Source organism: Saccostrea cucullata, unplaced genomic scaffold, assembly GCF_032062105.1.
Source record: "Saccostrea cucullata isolate Sc308-1 unplaced genomic scaffold, CSIRO_AGI_Scuc_v1 ctg1381, whole genome shotgun sequence".
NCBI classification, from domain to species: domain Eukaryota; kingdom Metazoa; phylum Mollusca; class Bivalvia; order Ostreida; family Ostreidae; genus Saccostrea; species Saccostrea cuccullata.
This window is the reverse complement of record NW_026923903.1, coordinates 211,041-228,850: the sequence shown is the minus strand read 5'-3', so window position 1 is coordinate 228,850 and position 17,810 is coordinate 211,041. Positions and strand designations below refer to the sequence as shown.

Below are 17,810 nucleotides of genomic sequence, written 5' to 3'. Positions count from 1 at the left end.
CCAGGAAAAGACTCAAGGAAAATGGAAATGCGAACAATGTCGGCAATATCCGTGTTGTGAGGAATGTGTGAAGAAACTCTTTGAGACGTCCTACCAGAAATGTCCCTTATGCCGATACAGTGGAAATTAAAATCATTTTTGTATTTTTTCATTGTGAATAAAAATTGAAAATCACAATCTGTCTTGTTTGTGTTTTGTTTTCAGTAAAAAAATCCAGGTGGTTCTTGTCTTTCAGTAAAACCAGTTCAAACCGGTTATAGGACTGTCTAGACTGTGAATGCGTGACGTCATAATCACATTCTTGCAATGTTTTTTTGCACACGGCGCATTTTTTACCTGTATAGTCAGCAAAAAAAAAAAAAAAAAAAAACGTAGTACCTACGTATAGTGTAAAACACACTCCGTATTTTTAAGGGGATAGGGTTAGGGGTAGGGGGTTAGGGTTAGGGGGTTAGGGCTAGGGGGTTAGGGTTAGGGTTAGGGTTAGGGTTAGGGCTAGTTAGGGTTAGGGCTAAGGGATTAGGGCTAAGGGGTTAGGGTTAGGGAGTTAGGGTTAAGGATTAGGGTTAGGGGTAGGGTTAGGGTTAGGGTTAGGGTTTAGGGTTAGGGTTAGGGTTAGGGGGTTAGGGTTAGGGTTAGGGTTAGGGTTAGTTAGGGGGCTAGGGGTTAGGGTTAGCACTCCACTCAGTTGACCCATTTTTGAACCTCATTTGCATAAAAAGTGCACTCAGTTGACCTCGCCATCTAGACGCCTTATACTACTCACGAGTCATTCTATACCCCCATGAATTTACATCTCTATGAACATTAATTTTTGTTATATTGATTGATTGAATCTACATTATTAATGAGTTAAAATCTACAAAGTTACACACTCATGAACAGAACAAGTAATTTTTTTCTTGATCCATTGAACCACACAAATTAACATGATTAAAATGTCTCCACAGAATTCATTATAGAAGTACAATCATTTTTAATGGGTTTTTTTTCTTTGCAAAGCGAGCAAAAAAAATTGTTTTCTTTTATGTTTCAAAAAATTAAAAATTGGCCCATGTTTCGAAATTCTGAGAAATATGTATTGTATTCCAAAAATTTAAAAAGTAATAGTTCTAGATCTTCTAAGCACATCTCACTTAATAGCCTACTAGCTTCTACTTGTATAAGAAAGAATCATTCGGATGGAGGCTTCAACAGCTTAAATTCTTCCACTGAATTACGGTAAAAAAAAATAGGTGAAAATATATAGATTGACACCTTAGTATTTACTTGTGTAATTACGATGTTACAAACCGTGACGATGACTGGCCAGTATGACAGTAGGGCTACCCGTTATAAAAATAACTATATGCTGTCATGAGACAGTAATACCCGCACTAAAGTGTATCTAAATACACACTCCTTTATATTGCGCTTTCCCAGGAAAACGTCAAAAATAATTCTGTAATTATCACAGTACATGTATTCGTCAATCCGAGTACATAGGCGCGGGAACCGGGGTGGGGGGTGTCTGCTCTAGAGTCGATCTTTATGTCGCACGTTCAAATCCCACTGTGGGACATGGAGACCGGTCCTTATACAATAACATAATACAACAGTGACTATTTAAAAAATGTAATGCTGCCTAGTTTTGTCACTGGTGAAACCAGAAGTCCCATGCACTTAGGTACAATTCGTAATTACATTTTTTCGCGTTACGAAGTATAGCGAAAAATTATTGAAAGTGTGGTGTTACTGTGGTAAAATTGTCGAAATTGAGAAAACGTGTTCGATCATATTTCCGAGTGGTAAGTAAGGCCAGCATTTTTTTATTTTTAGGTTTACGAACCAAAGAATTATAAAGTCCCGTAGGAGGAGGAAATAAAAAGAAAATAAAATTCTATTTTTTGTGATTTATATCGACTTTATTTTCGCATGTACATAAATTTCATTTTTTTGTTTTTTTTTTTTGAAGCTCTTGTGACAGGTTCCTTGCCACGTGTCAAACAACCATTACAAATAGGCCGCACTAGAAATTTAGATTTTAAGTTATTTATTTCATCGTTGTCCGCCAAATCCTCGTCTTTCCCGCAATGGAAACACACTGATTCAAAAACTGGACTGTTCCTGTTACAAATAACAAACTAATTTGATAAAGATATGTTCATCATCAGTCATACTGGAATTATTATGAAACTCATTATCTTCTTTTTTTAGGCTTTAGAATTGCAGACTTAGTATTTTCAAAATTTTTATTATTAAAATGCATCAATTAAAAGGATTACCAGAATAGTATGTTGTTTCCATGGGACTCAGACAGTTTAACCCCTCTTTTACAATTATCACATCTTGAAATCTTCCTCCTGGAAAAAGTGGGTTCCCACAAGAGTAAAGCAGCTCTTCCTTTACACGTGTTACAGCATTCTCTTGCTCCTTGGTTAGTTTTGCTGCAGAATAGACAACTCGGCGCTTTCCACAGTCATGGCACAAGACATAGTTTCGAACTTTGGCTAAAAATAGAGCAATATTTAATATAACATTTTAAAAAACCTTAAAGGAATTTCACGAACAATGAAAATGGTAAATTATCAAAATTGTTGGAACATTTTTTTAATGTCAGATTGAACAAGATTTTACTATTTAAAATTTACTAAATAGAAGTTTTAACTTTGTTGATAGCCACCACTTAAAAATGATTTTCTTTAATTAAACAAGTAACAAACCAGCAACAAGCATGCTCTTGAATTTTTTGTCTCTCTCTGTAAGTTCAGGGTTTTTTTTTAAAGAGGGTCTATCTGAATCAGATGTCTCAGTGCCATAAACTTCAGTAAATGGCTTGAATCTGTCATTACTTCCCAACACTGGGTCAGGTAAGAAAGAAAGCTGTTCAAACACATCATGGGGAAGTCTAGGTGGGTTAATTGTGCAATATGAGCAACAATCATCTTTACACTTCTTCAGCTGAAAATTAATATTGAGGGTCCTAGATATAGCCATATCATGTTAGTAGGCAGATAAAAGGAGAATATATGTGTAATAAGACAGTTAGTATACTAGCTGAGTATAAAAAGCATGAAAAAAGTGTTTAATCAAATACTTGACTTAGTAGTATTAAATGTTTCTTTTATCAAGCTTCATTTAGTGCATATCTGAGCTCCACAAACATGAAATGATTAGGATATTAGCTTATTACTTTAGGAAAAGGCAAATGAACTAATACTACACAAACCATTATATGTGATAAAACATGCAAAATTACAAGGCATATCACTATACCTGAAAGGAATACTTACGAAATCTTGCATGTGCCTTCATGAATGCATGAACCACTTTTGATCTTTCAAAGTTCGCAATCGCTTCTGTTTTGTAGTCTTGGTCAAGTGCATGAATAATTTCAAGCAGATCTTTGATTTCACCATCTGTTGCTGCATTGTGTACATGAGCAGGCTCTCCTTTAAGTTTAAAGTTTCTTGAACCTTTCAGAAATAATGTTGATAGGCTCCTGAATGAAATCTATATAGTCACTTTTGAAATCTGGATTTTTTTTCTGCATATCTTCTTATGCTAGATAGTGATCTTAATCGCTTGCTTGAAGCTCTTTTCCATCAGACATGGCAGTACGACAAAGGGCGGTATTCTGTAATGCTATGTTTAAGATGGACATCATCCTCTCTGCAGGATTATTGTAGCTTTGGTTTGGGGCTGTTCTAACACAAATGAGCAAGTCTAAATCCAAACTAATGAATTCCAGCAGAGCAGCGACTTGAACTGAGCGAAATGTTGTCCTATGGTCAGGACCACCGTCTGTGTAACGGAAAAGTATCGGCTTATCCAAATTTATATCATCCTGACTGTGAAACTCCCGCAAAATCTTGATGGTTTCCATTGCATGCCTAAATGGAGTGGAGCTCTGGAATACTTTGTCCTTAAGTGTAATATGTAAGGTTCCTGAATGAAAGGAGTCTCTGGAATTTTCAGGAATGGATACTTGAAAGCACACCGAAGGTACCATCCCAGCAATGCTTTAGTCATGGTCAAGACAAAGCAAGCCTCTGCTATTGCTAACTGTCAGTCCTTGATGATGTGCTCTTACACCAGTAGAAACAGGTCGGAAAGGTTCACCTATGGGTATGATTGCTTTATCATCAAGACACTGCATGTACGCAAATTCCCTGTACTTAACGGCCATGTCTTTCAGCATATAGAACTGATGTAAGGCATACTGTGCATCTTCATGTTGTGCACGCGGTAATCGTTGTTGCACAGCATATTTGACATTGAATCTGCCAGTGTAGTTTTCTGCAGTCTTAGCCATTGGGTTAGATGGCATGAAATTCAGTCGGATCCAAGAATTTGAAGGAGTCGGATCACCTGGAGAAAGTCTAGTTTTCACTTGTTCTCTTAAATCATCAATGGAGATTGCAAATGGCAGATAGGACGTTGAATGCTGGCGGCGATCGTCCACTACCGAGACCTCCTCTAGCAGCTTGGCAAGTTCATTCCAAAATGGTTGTAGATTTGGGTCACAAGGACGGCCATTGTTTTTCCTAAGAGCAACTATCAAGTCTTCATCATCACTAGATAAAATAAATTTCATGAATCGTTCATCAACATCTGCACTGGATTTATTTTCTGAACAGTATTCAAAATTTGTTAGCTTGAAGAACATATTTCTCAATTCATATGGTTTCATATTAGGATATTTCTCAAAAAACTCTTTCCTCATTGCTCTGGTAGAAAACAAAAGCATTTTCTCTTTAATGTGAGTCACTACTTCAAGTTCTTTTTCAGCACTTCTTTCACTTGCACATGGTATTTTCCATATAAAAAGAGAATTTCCAATATAGTTCCCAAAGCTGATTGAAAACAACGAAACGGGAAAAGGTAAAATACTTTCTAAATTTGTTCTCCATCTGCGCCTATCACTCATCTCACTGGGTTCAAAATTTTCTAATGGGACTACTTCATATGTATCTAAGGTTTCAAGTCTTGAAATAAGGGATTTATAATCACTTGGTACACTCTGACCTTGGTTACCTAAAATGATAGATTTTAATTTTTTTGTGAGAAATTGAAATATTGTCAGATGAATTTTATTATTTTATAGATCAGAAAATCCTATTTATCTCTACTTCAATGTGTTGAAATTTCTTTAATGACATACTCATTATTTTGGCTTTGATATATTTGAAAAGTTTGACTTTGTGACAAATCACAATGACTTACGAGACTGACCCTCAATAGACTTCAAGGACCAATTGTCATTTAAGGATCTCACAGGTACAGGGGATGCATGGTTCTGTTTTGTTCGCTCCTGCTGATTTACAAGAAATTTATGGTATTTTTCCAAAGCCTCTTACAGATCATTTACACATTTATTAAACAATTGAAATCTAGGGTTTGTCCACCATGGATACATCAATATTTCCGCTAAGGTAGCTAGACAGGCCTTCAGTTCTGGCTCTTTTATCTGCAAAATCAATTCAGTGTTTGTTATTTAATTTTTAAAACTTGAAAAATTGAAATTAAAATTTCATTAAAGGACAGCTTCAAGATGTTTTTATGTTTTTTTTTCTTTACTTAAATTCTGACAAATAGCAATCGTATACCTGTATACCAACATATTTTTATGACTTTTTTTTCGAATCTCTGTATCCACAAAAGTACAGGTCTTCTGGTATATTACAGGATCTTTCTTTCATTTTTTCTAGGTATGGGTCGATGAACCAAAGAGTCTCTACCAAAGTGTTTATTATCTTTGATCCAACATCTTGTTGTTGTCTACGAAATGCAACTTTGAACTTCTCCTCACATTTCTGTAGTACATCATTAAACAGCTTGTCCTTACAGTTTGAGGGTGTTCTTCTGTAATTTGTAAACAAATATTCAAAAAGGGGATAAAAAGTTCAGAATCATTTTCCAAAGGTAAAAAAATTTCTTGAATACTTCATCTATAAAAACTTTTATCAACTTTTACGGGGTCATTATTTCATTACAACTTACTTTGGTGGGGGGAGCCAGTCGTATGTTTTGTTTACATTACGAAGGACATCGAATGCGTTGCGTTGAACAGACGCAGGGGCTGCACTAGCGTTGTTTTCATAGTACACAATTATATATCGAACACCAAATGCTGCAACAGTGTCCATGGGCATTTCCTTTGGTACATGCATCGCTTTCTCCCTGTCTGGGATTTGTATCATCGGGGTCAAATTTGAAACCCTCTATTTTTAATAATTTCGACATCTCGCCAACATACCAATGCACAACAAAGTCGCCCGCTTGTTGGTTAGCCTCAGAACATGCAAAAACTTTCTGAACATCGCTTCCATTGACATATTTCACGCTGAACCAAGCCATGGTGGATTTCTACGCACTGTGATTTACGCGCGCCATTCTCATTATAAACCAGAAACACGAGTTCGTAAATTGAGAATCTCGATCCCGTCACAAATTTGACATCGGAAAGAAAAAAAAATCCATTTTTCTCAATTTTATTTTTTTTATTCTTATTCTGAAAATTCAAAAACTTGAGCAGCGGGTTTGTAAACCTAAAAATAAAAAAAATGCTGGCCTAAGAGTTCACTTTCAAGCGCACGCCTTCCCAAGCAAGTTGTGTTTATGGTCATGGACGCCAGGCAGAAACAGGGTGCAATTTCTCTCAAGAAGGTGATCGAGGTGTTTCGCGTAAAGAGACAGAATTGTTAGACATTCTAAAAGATATTGTTGACAGTCGTTTGACGATTTTCTAACAAATTTCAACATCCCGATCGGCAAAAATTGAAGTTAATTTAAAGGAAAATTATGTTTTCCGTAAAGAAGAAAAATGAGAATCAAAATAAGCATGAAGCGAAAGTTCTCACCAAACTGAAGGAGGCCAGGTAGCATTTGAACAGCGACGACGCAGTCGAGTCCCCAAACAGTAGTATCAATGAAGGTATAGAGTTGGTTAAGAATCGTCAAAAAGTCATTAAGTTTTCAGATCGTCGCAGCTTGGTTGATGAGTGGTTCAAGAATATTAAGCCAATCCGATAGCAGACGATGTAAAAAAAAAAAGATGTACAGATCGTAGATGACGGCAGAGAGGGAGGAAGAGACCTAGATTCGAGCCTTATCAAAAGAAATCGGCAACTGTCAATCGCATGGAGACTGACGAGATGTCAACAGGCAGTGGAAAACCCGGCAGATGTTTTGACTGGGGGGAAGGGGGGGGGCACTGGAGACGGGATTGCATTAAGACAGATGACGTCAAATATAATAAGTGTAAAACTAAATTCACTAATTATTGTTATCTATTTCATACTTTGCACATTTTTTGATATAAAAAAATCTCCAGTTCGTCGCTGAAGATCACACTATGATGAGTGGGAGAAAATTGGAATAGGTAAACAGTCTTAGATGTTATGAAGTCATGTAAAAAAATTCCAAGCACAACTCATTGAATTAAGCAACAAAAGGTTAGCGAGAGATAAAGATTTCGTCACAGAGGATATCAAAAATTTGGTAGAATAGGTGTGCGTTCCACGACGTGTCCCAAAAACCTACAGTTGCAGAGGCGTAGTCACAAACTTTAAAGTGGGGGGGGGGGGGGGCAACTCCAGAAATTCGTTAACAAGCAAAAAAAAAAGAACATCAGACGGTTTTAATGAGGGGGCACCAGCATATAGTATCTAAGTTTTCTGTAGTATAATCCTCCAACCCCCAATTCCAAAGCCTTGTGTGTTAAATAAAGAAATATTAAGATGTACAACATGTAATATCTATGGGCGAATACAGGATATGTAAAACGGGAGTGTGGCATGAAATAATATTAGTCATATCACACTTTGAATGGTGGGGCCTAGGAGGCGAAGCCCCTGGAAGCTCCTGAGTTTTCGTGTAATTTAATAGTAAAAAAAAAACAGAAACAAAAATTGTGGCATTGGTTAGATATGTATCAAAGTATGGTATTAATAATATTAATCATATTATACTTTAAAAATTTTAAGGGTGTGCGTCCCTCATGCCCCCTTAAATCAGCTAGCCAAAGTGATATCAAACCCCTGTCTAAGCTAAATGAGAAGATTTCAAATAGTATTTTTAAAGTTGATTGACATTCATCGCAGGTATACCGAAATCAGAATCTCCAATACTGCAGCTATCTTGTAGAAATTACTTATTTTGATGAGATTTGGATTGACTAGAATTCTATAGTACAAACTGCAAATCAATTTTTATTTGCGATAACTTTATTTTCGCGTAATTACGCTAGACGGTATGCTCGCGAAAATTTCATTCTCGCGTGTAAAAGAATTCCTTAAGATTATATAGAGCAATGACCACAATCGTGAAAATTTTGTCTCGCTTACAAAGAGTCTATGTCTATCTCGCGAAAATAAGGTGTCGCCAAAATTAAGTGATCTACAGTATATGTAAAAATAAAAGAGTGCTAATGAATCAACAAATTTAAATAATTAAAAATCCGGAGGTTTGACAAAATTTACTTTGTGAATATGTGTTATACAAGAAATGGAATACAGCAAATAATTACTTTCAGATGTCAACACAAGGGTAGCTTGTGATTCTCATTTAATTTTGTTAGATAACAGAGACTGAGTGAAACAGAACAAACTGGCGAACACAAGAGGTCTTGACAGATTTAATTACTAAATTACATTACTATACAACTATTACTTGAAGAGAAATGCTTACTCAGTTGTTGAAAATTAAAAAAAAATTGCAATAAAATGAGGTTTAATATTATTTCAACATAGCTGTGATTTTGTTCTTCATTAAAAAGTGGGGGCACAGACATACTCTTGCCCCCCGCCCAGATCTGAAAGTCGGGGGGCTTGTGCCCCCGCTGCCCCCCCCCCCCCCGGTGACTACGCCTATGAGTTGTATATCCTTTGACTGTGGCTTAAAGTAAAAGCGGTAAGCCAAGGTTAGCACTTGATTGTAGGCATATTTACCGTATTCCAATTTACACAAATTTAGGTTAAGATGCAAAGATGCTTTGACAGCAAAGAAAATGCTTAAAATCGGAGGTTTCATGTTTGCTTTTGACCTATAATCAGCTTATCATTTTTTTAGAAACATTCGTGGACCATCGAAAATATTTTAAGCTCACCTGAGCCAAGGCTCAAGTGAGCTTATCTGATCAAAATTTGTCCGATATCTGTTATTGTACTAAACTTTTGACATTTTCACTTTCTTGTCAAGAAGCATTAGGCTAATTTCAACCAAACTTGCCACAAAGTATCCTTGGGAGAAGAGGATTTAAGTTTGTTCAAATGTACGGCCATGCCCTCTTCCAAGGTGCTATGATTTAATGAAAAAAAATGGCATTTAAAAAAAATCTTTTCCAGAACCATTGGGCCAAGAAAGATGAAACTCATGAATAAGCATCCTCAGAAAGTGTAGATTTAAGTTTATTCAAATCATGACCCCCGGAGGTAGGTCGGGGCCACAATAGCTGATCAAAGTTTACAGAGGAATATATAGGCAAAATCTTTAACACATTCTTCTCCAAAATCAATGTGCTAGGAAAAATGAAACTCATATGGTACTGAAGATTCAAGTTTGTTCAAATCATGACCCCCGGGGGTAGGGCGGGCCCAAAATGGTCGACCAAAGATTTACATAAACATACATAGGAAAATTCTTTGATAATCTTCTTCTCCAGAATAGCAAAGCCATAATTTATATAGAAGCATTCTCAGGTAGTGTAGATTCAAATTTGTTCAAATCATGACCCCCGGGGGTAGGGCAGGGCCACAAAGACCGACCAAAGTTTTACATAGAAATATATGGGAAAACTTTTTAAAAATCTTCTTTTCAAGAATAGCAAAGCCATAATTGATCCTATTTATATGGAAGCATCCTCAGGTAGTGTAGATTCCATTTTGTTCCAATCATGACCCCCGGGTCCAGGGCGGGGCCAAAATGGCCGACCAAAGTTATACATAGAGATATATAGAAAATCTTTTAAGAAATCTTCTCAAGAACAGCCATAATTGATCATATTATTACATAAAAATACGTCGGGAAATGTTTCAAAAATCTTTTTTTGCAGAGTAGCAAAGCCATGATTAGTCATATTTCTGAGGAAGCATCCTCAGGTAGTGCAGATTCAACTTTGTTCAAATCATGACCCCTGTGGGCAGACAGGGTCATAACATGGAATCCACGTTTTACACAGAAATATGTAGAAATATTCTTTAAAAAATTTCCTTTCAAGAATTGCAAAGCCATGATCAGACATATTCATATAAAAGCATTCTCAGGTAGTGTAGATTCAAGTTTGTTCAAGTCATGACCCCTGGGGGTAGGGCGGGGCCACAATGTAAGTTCAAATGTAAAGGGTAATAAAGCCACAGATAGTCAAAGAAATATTCAAGCATCCTTAGTGTAGATTCAAGTTTGTTCAAACCATGTCCCCTCCCCTTTGAGGATTGGCTGCGACCACTTTGGGGTTTAAATTTTCAATAATAAACTGATTTTTTTCCTACCTACGGTGCTCAGGTGAGCGATGTGGCGCATGAGCCTCTTGTTTTGATCTTCATCTCCAGAACCATTGGACCAGGAAAGATGAAACTCAAGTGGAAGCATCCTCAGGTAGTGTAGATCAAGGTTTGTCCAAATGATGACCATTGCGCATAAGAAATGTCCGTTAAATGTGATGACTGACTAATAAAAACTGCAATTACTGTAAATTTCAATTTACAGTGTTACTAATTCCTCATAAACATTGACTTTTAAAAAGTTCGATCCTTACCGCAAAGGTTCCATAGCCAAACACATTATCGAAAATATTGAAGGGAATCGCCGCCATTCACGGGTTCATAGTAAATCGTATAACACGCCCGATTGTTTATATTTAGTCCCGTATTATACATAAATGAACATTTCATGTTTATAACTATTGTTTACGTATAAAAAAAATAAAATATGCTTAAAATCAATTATGAATTAAATAAATATAAATGATTAAAATCAATTATGAATTAAATAAATATAAATGAATCATAATTGATATAGCATATATCTTTCTTTTAAAAAAATGTTTGCTTTCCCTCTCCTAATCGACTAGCTAAAAATGCCATGGCTTAATTTCTTGAACTTGAAAGAAACCTTAGTTAATTATTTTTATCCTTATCCCTGGTGTTTTTCATTCCTTTACATTTATGTTGAATTTTTCTAAGAAAAAAAGAGAGTTGTATACCCTCACTATGCGCCTCTCAGGCCGTCAGGCTTTTGATTTTATGATATACACTTATGAATGTAAAATTTCTTCTTTTTTTTAATTAAGAGAAAATATACACTGTCAACATTTCTTTTTGATGAAAACATAATATTTTATTAAGCTTATCAATTATGATAATTATATTACAAATTTACAAAATTGAAACATTAATTATATAAGAATATAAATTCCACTTTAATCATTCTCAGTACTAGAGCCATACAAGGCATATCAGAGTCGGTGTTTGTGGGACTGTGTCGTAAAGTTGGTACCTCACAACTGGTGGCAATGAGGAGAGATGTGATGGACATCTTTGAGAATGTGGGAAATCAAATGAAAACAAGTGATGAGATCAGTGTGATGGTGAGTGAAAGTTACAGAGAAGGACTCAGACTGTAAGGATCAGATATACACTTTATGTCAAGTTTTTGTAAACGTTACCAGGTAACTCTTTCGCGAGGATTGTCACTAAATTGTAGACACAAAAACCGTCAATATCCACAGCATATTTAAAAATAGTAGAATCTGTTTTTTGTCTTTCTTTTTCGATGATTGATTTTTGCGTTTTATCTATACCGGTAATTAATTTAATTTCAATCATGCTTTAGTGCTACATGTATAAATCTTCGAATAACAGAGCGAAGAATTCATTACATCAATCTAAAAGCCGAACTTAAAGATTTAGAAATATTATTGTGATATAAGCCTTTTAAAAAGATCCATAAATATAATTGTTTATATTTTGACTAATAAATCAGATTCAAAACTTTGGGGAAAAAATTACAAGTCCAAACAAATTTTGTAAAAAATAAAGTTTTAATATTTTCAGTTAAATTTAAGATAGCATAACGGTTAAGGTGACTGCCATGTACTCGAAATGTCATGGGTTCGCGCCCGGTTTGTAGCAATCCTTTTTTTTTTTTTAAATTTTGAATTCCGTTCTTTTTCATTATTTTTAACAAATAAAGATATGTGTTAACTCTACATTTATAATTTTAATGAAAAATCACTAGCAAAATAATTTTTCACCCATAAAAACAGTATTATCGACTGCTTATGGTGGCTTAATGGTAGCTAAATGGACTTTGGACATTAAGCACCTGTAAGTGTTCCTTAATGGTAGCTTAATGGTGGTCTAAAAGCTACCATGAAGGACCTGTAAACCACCATTAAGCATCCATTAAGGACTTTGAGATGGCTTAACGGTAACTTAATGGTGGTGTAAATGTTACTTAAAGTTGCTTAATGGTGACATAAAGACATCCATTAAACCATCATATTAAGGACCTATAAGCCACCATTAAGCCAGACTTAAAGGGTGTGTTTTATCTTGTGTAATTTATCATTCATATGGAGACGCCATCACTTGCACCAGCACCTACTGCGACACGGGACCTCAGGTAAAATTTATACGGTATCATGTAAGGTACCGGTCTCCACGTCCCACAATAAGACTCGAACCCGCGACGTAAGAATCAACTCCTTACTTAGCGACTCTAGAGCAGACGCTCTACAGTGTCTGTGTGTCATCCTGTATTTTAATACATCCTTTACATTAGGAAGCACTCGTCTGTTTTGTTTTTTTTTCGTAAATACTTTCTTAAAATCAACACTACAATGCCATTGAGCACGTCTTATATATTCTCTGATTGGACAGATATAAGGGGTTTCCAATATATAGCAAAAATGGACGTTGCAATAATGATACATAATTATATTGTGGGTTCTTTCATGAGAGTACCTCTAGTTCAACATTTCAGTTTGGTAACAAAATCCAATTCTAGCCACAGAAACAGAACTTCATAGAAATATATCTCTTAGGAGACGGTCGCATGGATAGCCCTTGGTACCATGCTCAGTATTGTACAAATACCATGACGGAGATCAACACCAAGAAAATCGTTGTGTAACAGGAAAGAAGAAAATGTTTGGCTAGACCGGGAATCGAACCCGGGACCCCTGGATCTTCAGTCAGGTGCTCTACCAATTAAGCTCTAACCCGGCTGACTGCCACATTCCTCCCTCCTTAACGGTCATTGGCCTCCAAAGACCCCAACCAGGCTCATCACTGCTAGGCCTCTCAACTGTCAGTTCCAGGCACGACACAGCACCAAATCTGTAACAGGAAGGTTGAAAATGTATGACTGGACCAGGATTTGAACCCAGGACCCCTACAGTCAGGTGCTCTACCAACTGGGCTATCAAGGCTGATATCCACGGACGAAACCAATAAAATGTAATGGAAAGGATAGACAAAAGAGAAACGGAGAAGAAAGGTACCTATTTAGAGAAAACTGGTTTTCAAAGAGCATTAGAAGATGTTAGAATAAGCTTACATGTAGATGGTGCTTGATGTACATCTGCAAATTGGTGCTTTTAGGAGTAAAATTTTTTTAAAATAAATAATATATGGGGGATGTGGGGGGCCAACACACTCATTGGCCGGAGCAGAACTAATGTGGAGGTAAAGGATGCATTTTTCTCCAGTATCAGTAACTCTCGAATAGATTTTTAACATGATTTTAGAGCAACATTTTTCTCTGTTTTTTTTAAAGGCATATGTACAAAATGTCTCCCATGAACAATGTCAACATTCTCTGGTTGGGATTGCAGCAAGATCTCGAAGTCTGATCTTGGATCTGGTCCTCAGGATCAAATAACCAACAATTACTTCTATGAGTTTGTCTTGGTGCACAATGCATAGGCGTAGTCACAGGGGGGGGGGGAGAGGGGCACTCTCCCCCCCCCCACTTTCAGATCGGGGGGAGAGTATGTGCCCCCCCACGTTATAATGAAGAACAAAATCACAGCGATTTTGAAATAATATTAAACCTCATTTTATGGCATTTTTTTATGTTCAATAACTGAGTAAGCATTTCACTTGAAGTAATAGTTGTATAATATAGTAATGTTATATAGTAATGAAATCGTCAAGACATGCCCCCCCCCCCCCCACTTTTTTCCCCAACATTACCTATACTATAGGGAAAAAAATTGGAATTGAAAGTAACTTGCCTTTGAAAAAGTTAGAACAATTATGGTTTCTGTGCTTTCTGAATTCAAAGTTAAATTAAATACAATGCATATATAACCTACAAATACCTTGCATAGTATTAATATTGCTTTTAAATCTGTAAAATTCTGTAAACAAAACACGTGTAACTTACCTCTTCAATTTCATATCCTTCCGAAAGATCATGTGATTTCTATCAGAACATACATCTATCGCAAATGTATATATATATACGCCATTTTAAAATATATTCAACAAATCCTGTTTAAATAGAGAGAGTAAAATTGGTTATACTTGTATACTCAAGCAGAGCTGCCAACCCTTACGAGTTTGGCGTAAGTCTTACGAAATTAGCATCTGAAATACGCCTTATGATTTCTCTCCATATTCTTCCGACTTCCGTTTTTCTCGATCAAAGTTTATAATATCGGAATTTTTATAGCTGGAAAACTACAGTTTCTACTATAATAATTAATTATTCATAATCCTTACAATGCTTGCTTGTGTTGTTGCTTCGGTTTTAGAAGGCCGATTGTTTTTATGTCAATGTTTCAAAGTAAACAAAATGGAATCATGCCTCAAATTGCGCCCATTACATGTCCATTTACAAAATATCTTCAGCGGCTTTGGGGCTTAAGCTGTCTCCGGACCCTGCCTTACTATTAGTCATTTCAGAAAGTTGGCAGCTCTGCTCAAGTCTGTATAACGCGATCTTTGCTTTAGACCACGCCCAACACGTGTGCTTACTGTCTCCGCACCTCAGTTATGTCCGAGTTTGTCAGTCAGGATTGAATGAAACATTTTCCCCCCTATTTACAAAATTTAATTTTATGATTATTGAGCGTACCTTGTTAAACATTTACACACTCTGTTTTAATATTCTATTATATGAATGTTAAATACTTTTTTATTTAAAATGTTTTAACTCCGCAGAAACGCACGACGACTTCAAACTTTCATATCAAATAACTGACCGCCTCCTGACGGCCGGTAATGATGCAAGTCATTCTTCCCATCATAAACAAATTATTTTTGCCACGGAATACTAACAGGTTCGTGACAAATGATATATCCAATGAACTTGAATATATTAATCTTAGCATTTTGTAAAATTTCAGTCGGGAAAAATTTTGTTGCATAAATGTCGAGGTAGCAACCAATTTTAAGCAATGGAAAATATTAAAATAATCCATTGCGTTTACACGAGTTGAAGTGAATATTGGCGGATTTATGATTATTTAACGACCTTCTCGAGAATGTTTCACTCATATGGAGACGCCACCTTTTTTCCGATGGAGGGCTACAAATTCTGTCCTATACTTGACATTTGCGGTCATGGTTAGAGATCGTTTTCGTGCCAGCACCTAATGCGACACGGACCTCGGTTTATACGGTCTTACCGGTACTCCAATAATGGAATTCGAACCAGCGACGTAAGCTCCTTCCTTCACGACTCTAGAGAAGACGCTCTTATCACTGCGCTGCAGCTGACTAAGGGCGGGGAAATGATTATGCTAATACAGAAAGAACAAGCATGATAAAGGGAATGTATGAACTCTCAGTGTGTTTGAAATGGTAATTTCAGACCCAAATGAATCTGGTTAAGACTTGTTGTAAACCGTAATTCAAATTTTTGTTTGCAAACATATTTTGAAATAACTGCGAACGCTGGTATTCTTCTCCCGCCTACCTACAAGTCAATTTTCAAAAGTTAACAAATGAATTCGATAATTTTTTAATATTTTTTCTAAAGTATATGGACTTTCATAAAACGTTACTTATTCGGGAAAACGAAGAGAGGTTACTCTAAACTGTTGGTAAAACTTGTGGTTTTCACCATAGAAATCAACGGAAAATATTTTTGTAACATCCCCCCAGTGTCAAAATAAATCCTTTATATAGGTAATGTGGAATGTTATTTCATAAATTCATACCAAAGCTTTTTGTGTGACGGGGGGGATATATGTTTATTGCATAAAAAAAAACAAAACGATAAAAATGCTTATTTTCCACCAATTTCAAAGCGATTTACAACTGCAACATATTTTATTGATATATTTTTGTTTTATTTATTTGCCTAAAACATGAGAAAAGATAAATGGAACATTTAATCATAAACAAGACTATTTCAAAAAATATGTTGATGCTTCAAACTCCGATTTCAATGGAAAATATCGTCTACCTCCCTTTTTTCAAGAGCTTGAATTACGGATAATTTACTGTTTAGCACTGGTTGAAAGAAAATTCATCAATCACCATTGAACTGTTTTCTGTATTAAACAAAGATTTTATGGCCAAATTGCTATTTGTATTGAATTAAATGGTTTCAAAATGTAGACGGAAATCAAATTCTTGATATGGATTGAACTTCAAACCCTGTCAGGAATGTCTATGTACGACTTAACTACATCTAGTCGTTAAGTGATTAAGTCAATCTGTGCGAAAACATATTCGCAAAAAATTATTTCTATACATTACACAAGGACGTCTGTATTGTTTAAAGTCCCTCTTGAATATTTATTCACTCCACAACTTGCCGGGGGATAGCCGAAAATTTTAAATTTTTCTACTACTCGGCACTCACATGGTGTAAAATACTGAGGATGGAGTATTCAAATTGGAGTGTCAGACAGTGTGACGGGTGGGGCCTTTCCTGTCTTAATAACTGAGTTTAGTTTTGTTTTTAAAAAATCTGCATATTATTTTGGATAGAAGCAAAAAATATATATCATTATGGATATAAAGATTTAATTGCTTATTCTTTATAATGTGTATAGAAGATTCTTTTTATATGGAATATTTATCACACTGTAACGATGATTTAGCCAGACCTCGTAAACTTTTCATTTCGCGTGCTGAATACTATTATTTAGGGAAAAAAGTATTTTAAAAAGTGGTCCGTCCGGGAATTGAACTCGGGACCTCTCACATGGGAAGCGAGAAACATACCACTAGACCACGGAATCGCTTTACATGGAGTCAAGTATATGCAGAAGTGAAGTTACATACATGTACCGGTATATATTCATGTTCGGTATTGTTAAAATTTTACACAGTCCATGGTGTTTGATTATTTAGCCTTCATTAAACAGTTCTAATAGATGTAATAAGAACATAAAGTCCGCCGAGAACCTGTTTTATACGCAATAACTCCTCATGACCCTGTCCTAAATATAGCGACATGTAATACCATAAATACTAATAAATCAAACGGGGCGAGGCACTTGAGAGGGGTTAGAGAGGTCCTAGGGAGTTTTGGAAGAAAATTACATTGCATAAGCTCAAAATCTTATTGAAATATCGCCCATAGTGTTACACAGATAAAATGTACAAATTAACGACCTTGGACTTTGACCTTTTGACTTCAAAATCAATAGGGGTTTTCATTAGGCCTCAGGGAATTGTTATGTAAAATTTCATTGCAATATCTCAAATGGTTCTAGAGATATCGTGTGGAAAGGAAAGTGTTATAACAGACAGATGTGCTTATTTATGACCTTTGACCTCAAAATCAATAGAGTTGTTTAGTCCATAGGGAGTTGCCATGCTAAATTTCATTTCAAAAGCTCAAAGGGTTCTCGAGATATCGTGTGG

General features: G+C 35.9%; 1 protein-coding gene and 1 pseudogene across 1 annotated transcript; one reads left to right on the top strand and one right to left on the bottom strand.

Annotated features, from left to right (window-relative positions):
* Positions 1 to 2,254: 2,254 nt before the first annotated feature.
* On the bottom strand, positions 2,255 to 4,879 carry LOC134265222 (uncharacterized). The gene is made up of 2 exons (XM_062747473.1): positions 3,256 to 4,879; positions 2,255 to 2,489 (listed from the first exon to the last, which is right to left on the bottom strand). Exon 1 carries the CDS (start codon positions 4,727 to 4,729, stop codon positions 4,004 to 4,006), a length of 726 nt encoding a protein of 241 aa, XP_062603457.1. The 5' UTR covers positions 4,730 to 4,879; the 3' UTR covers positions 2,255 to 2,489; positions 3,256 to 4,003.
* Positions 4,880 to 6,606: 1,727 nt separating this feature from the next.
* LOC134265229 (uncharacterized) lies at positions 6,607 to 13,113 on the top strand (annotated as a pseudogene).
* The last annotated feature ends 4,697 nt before the right edge of the window (positions 13,114 to 17,810 follow it).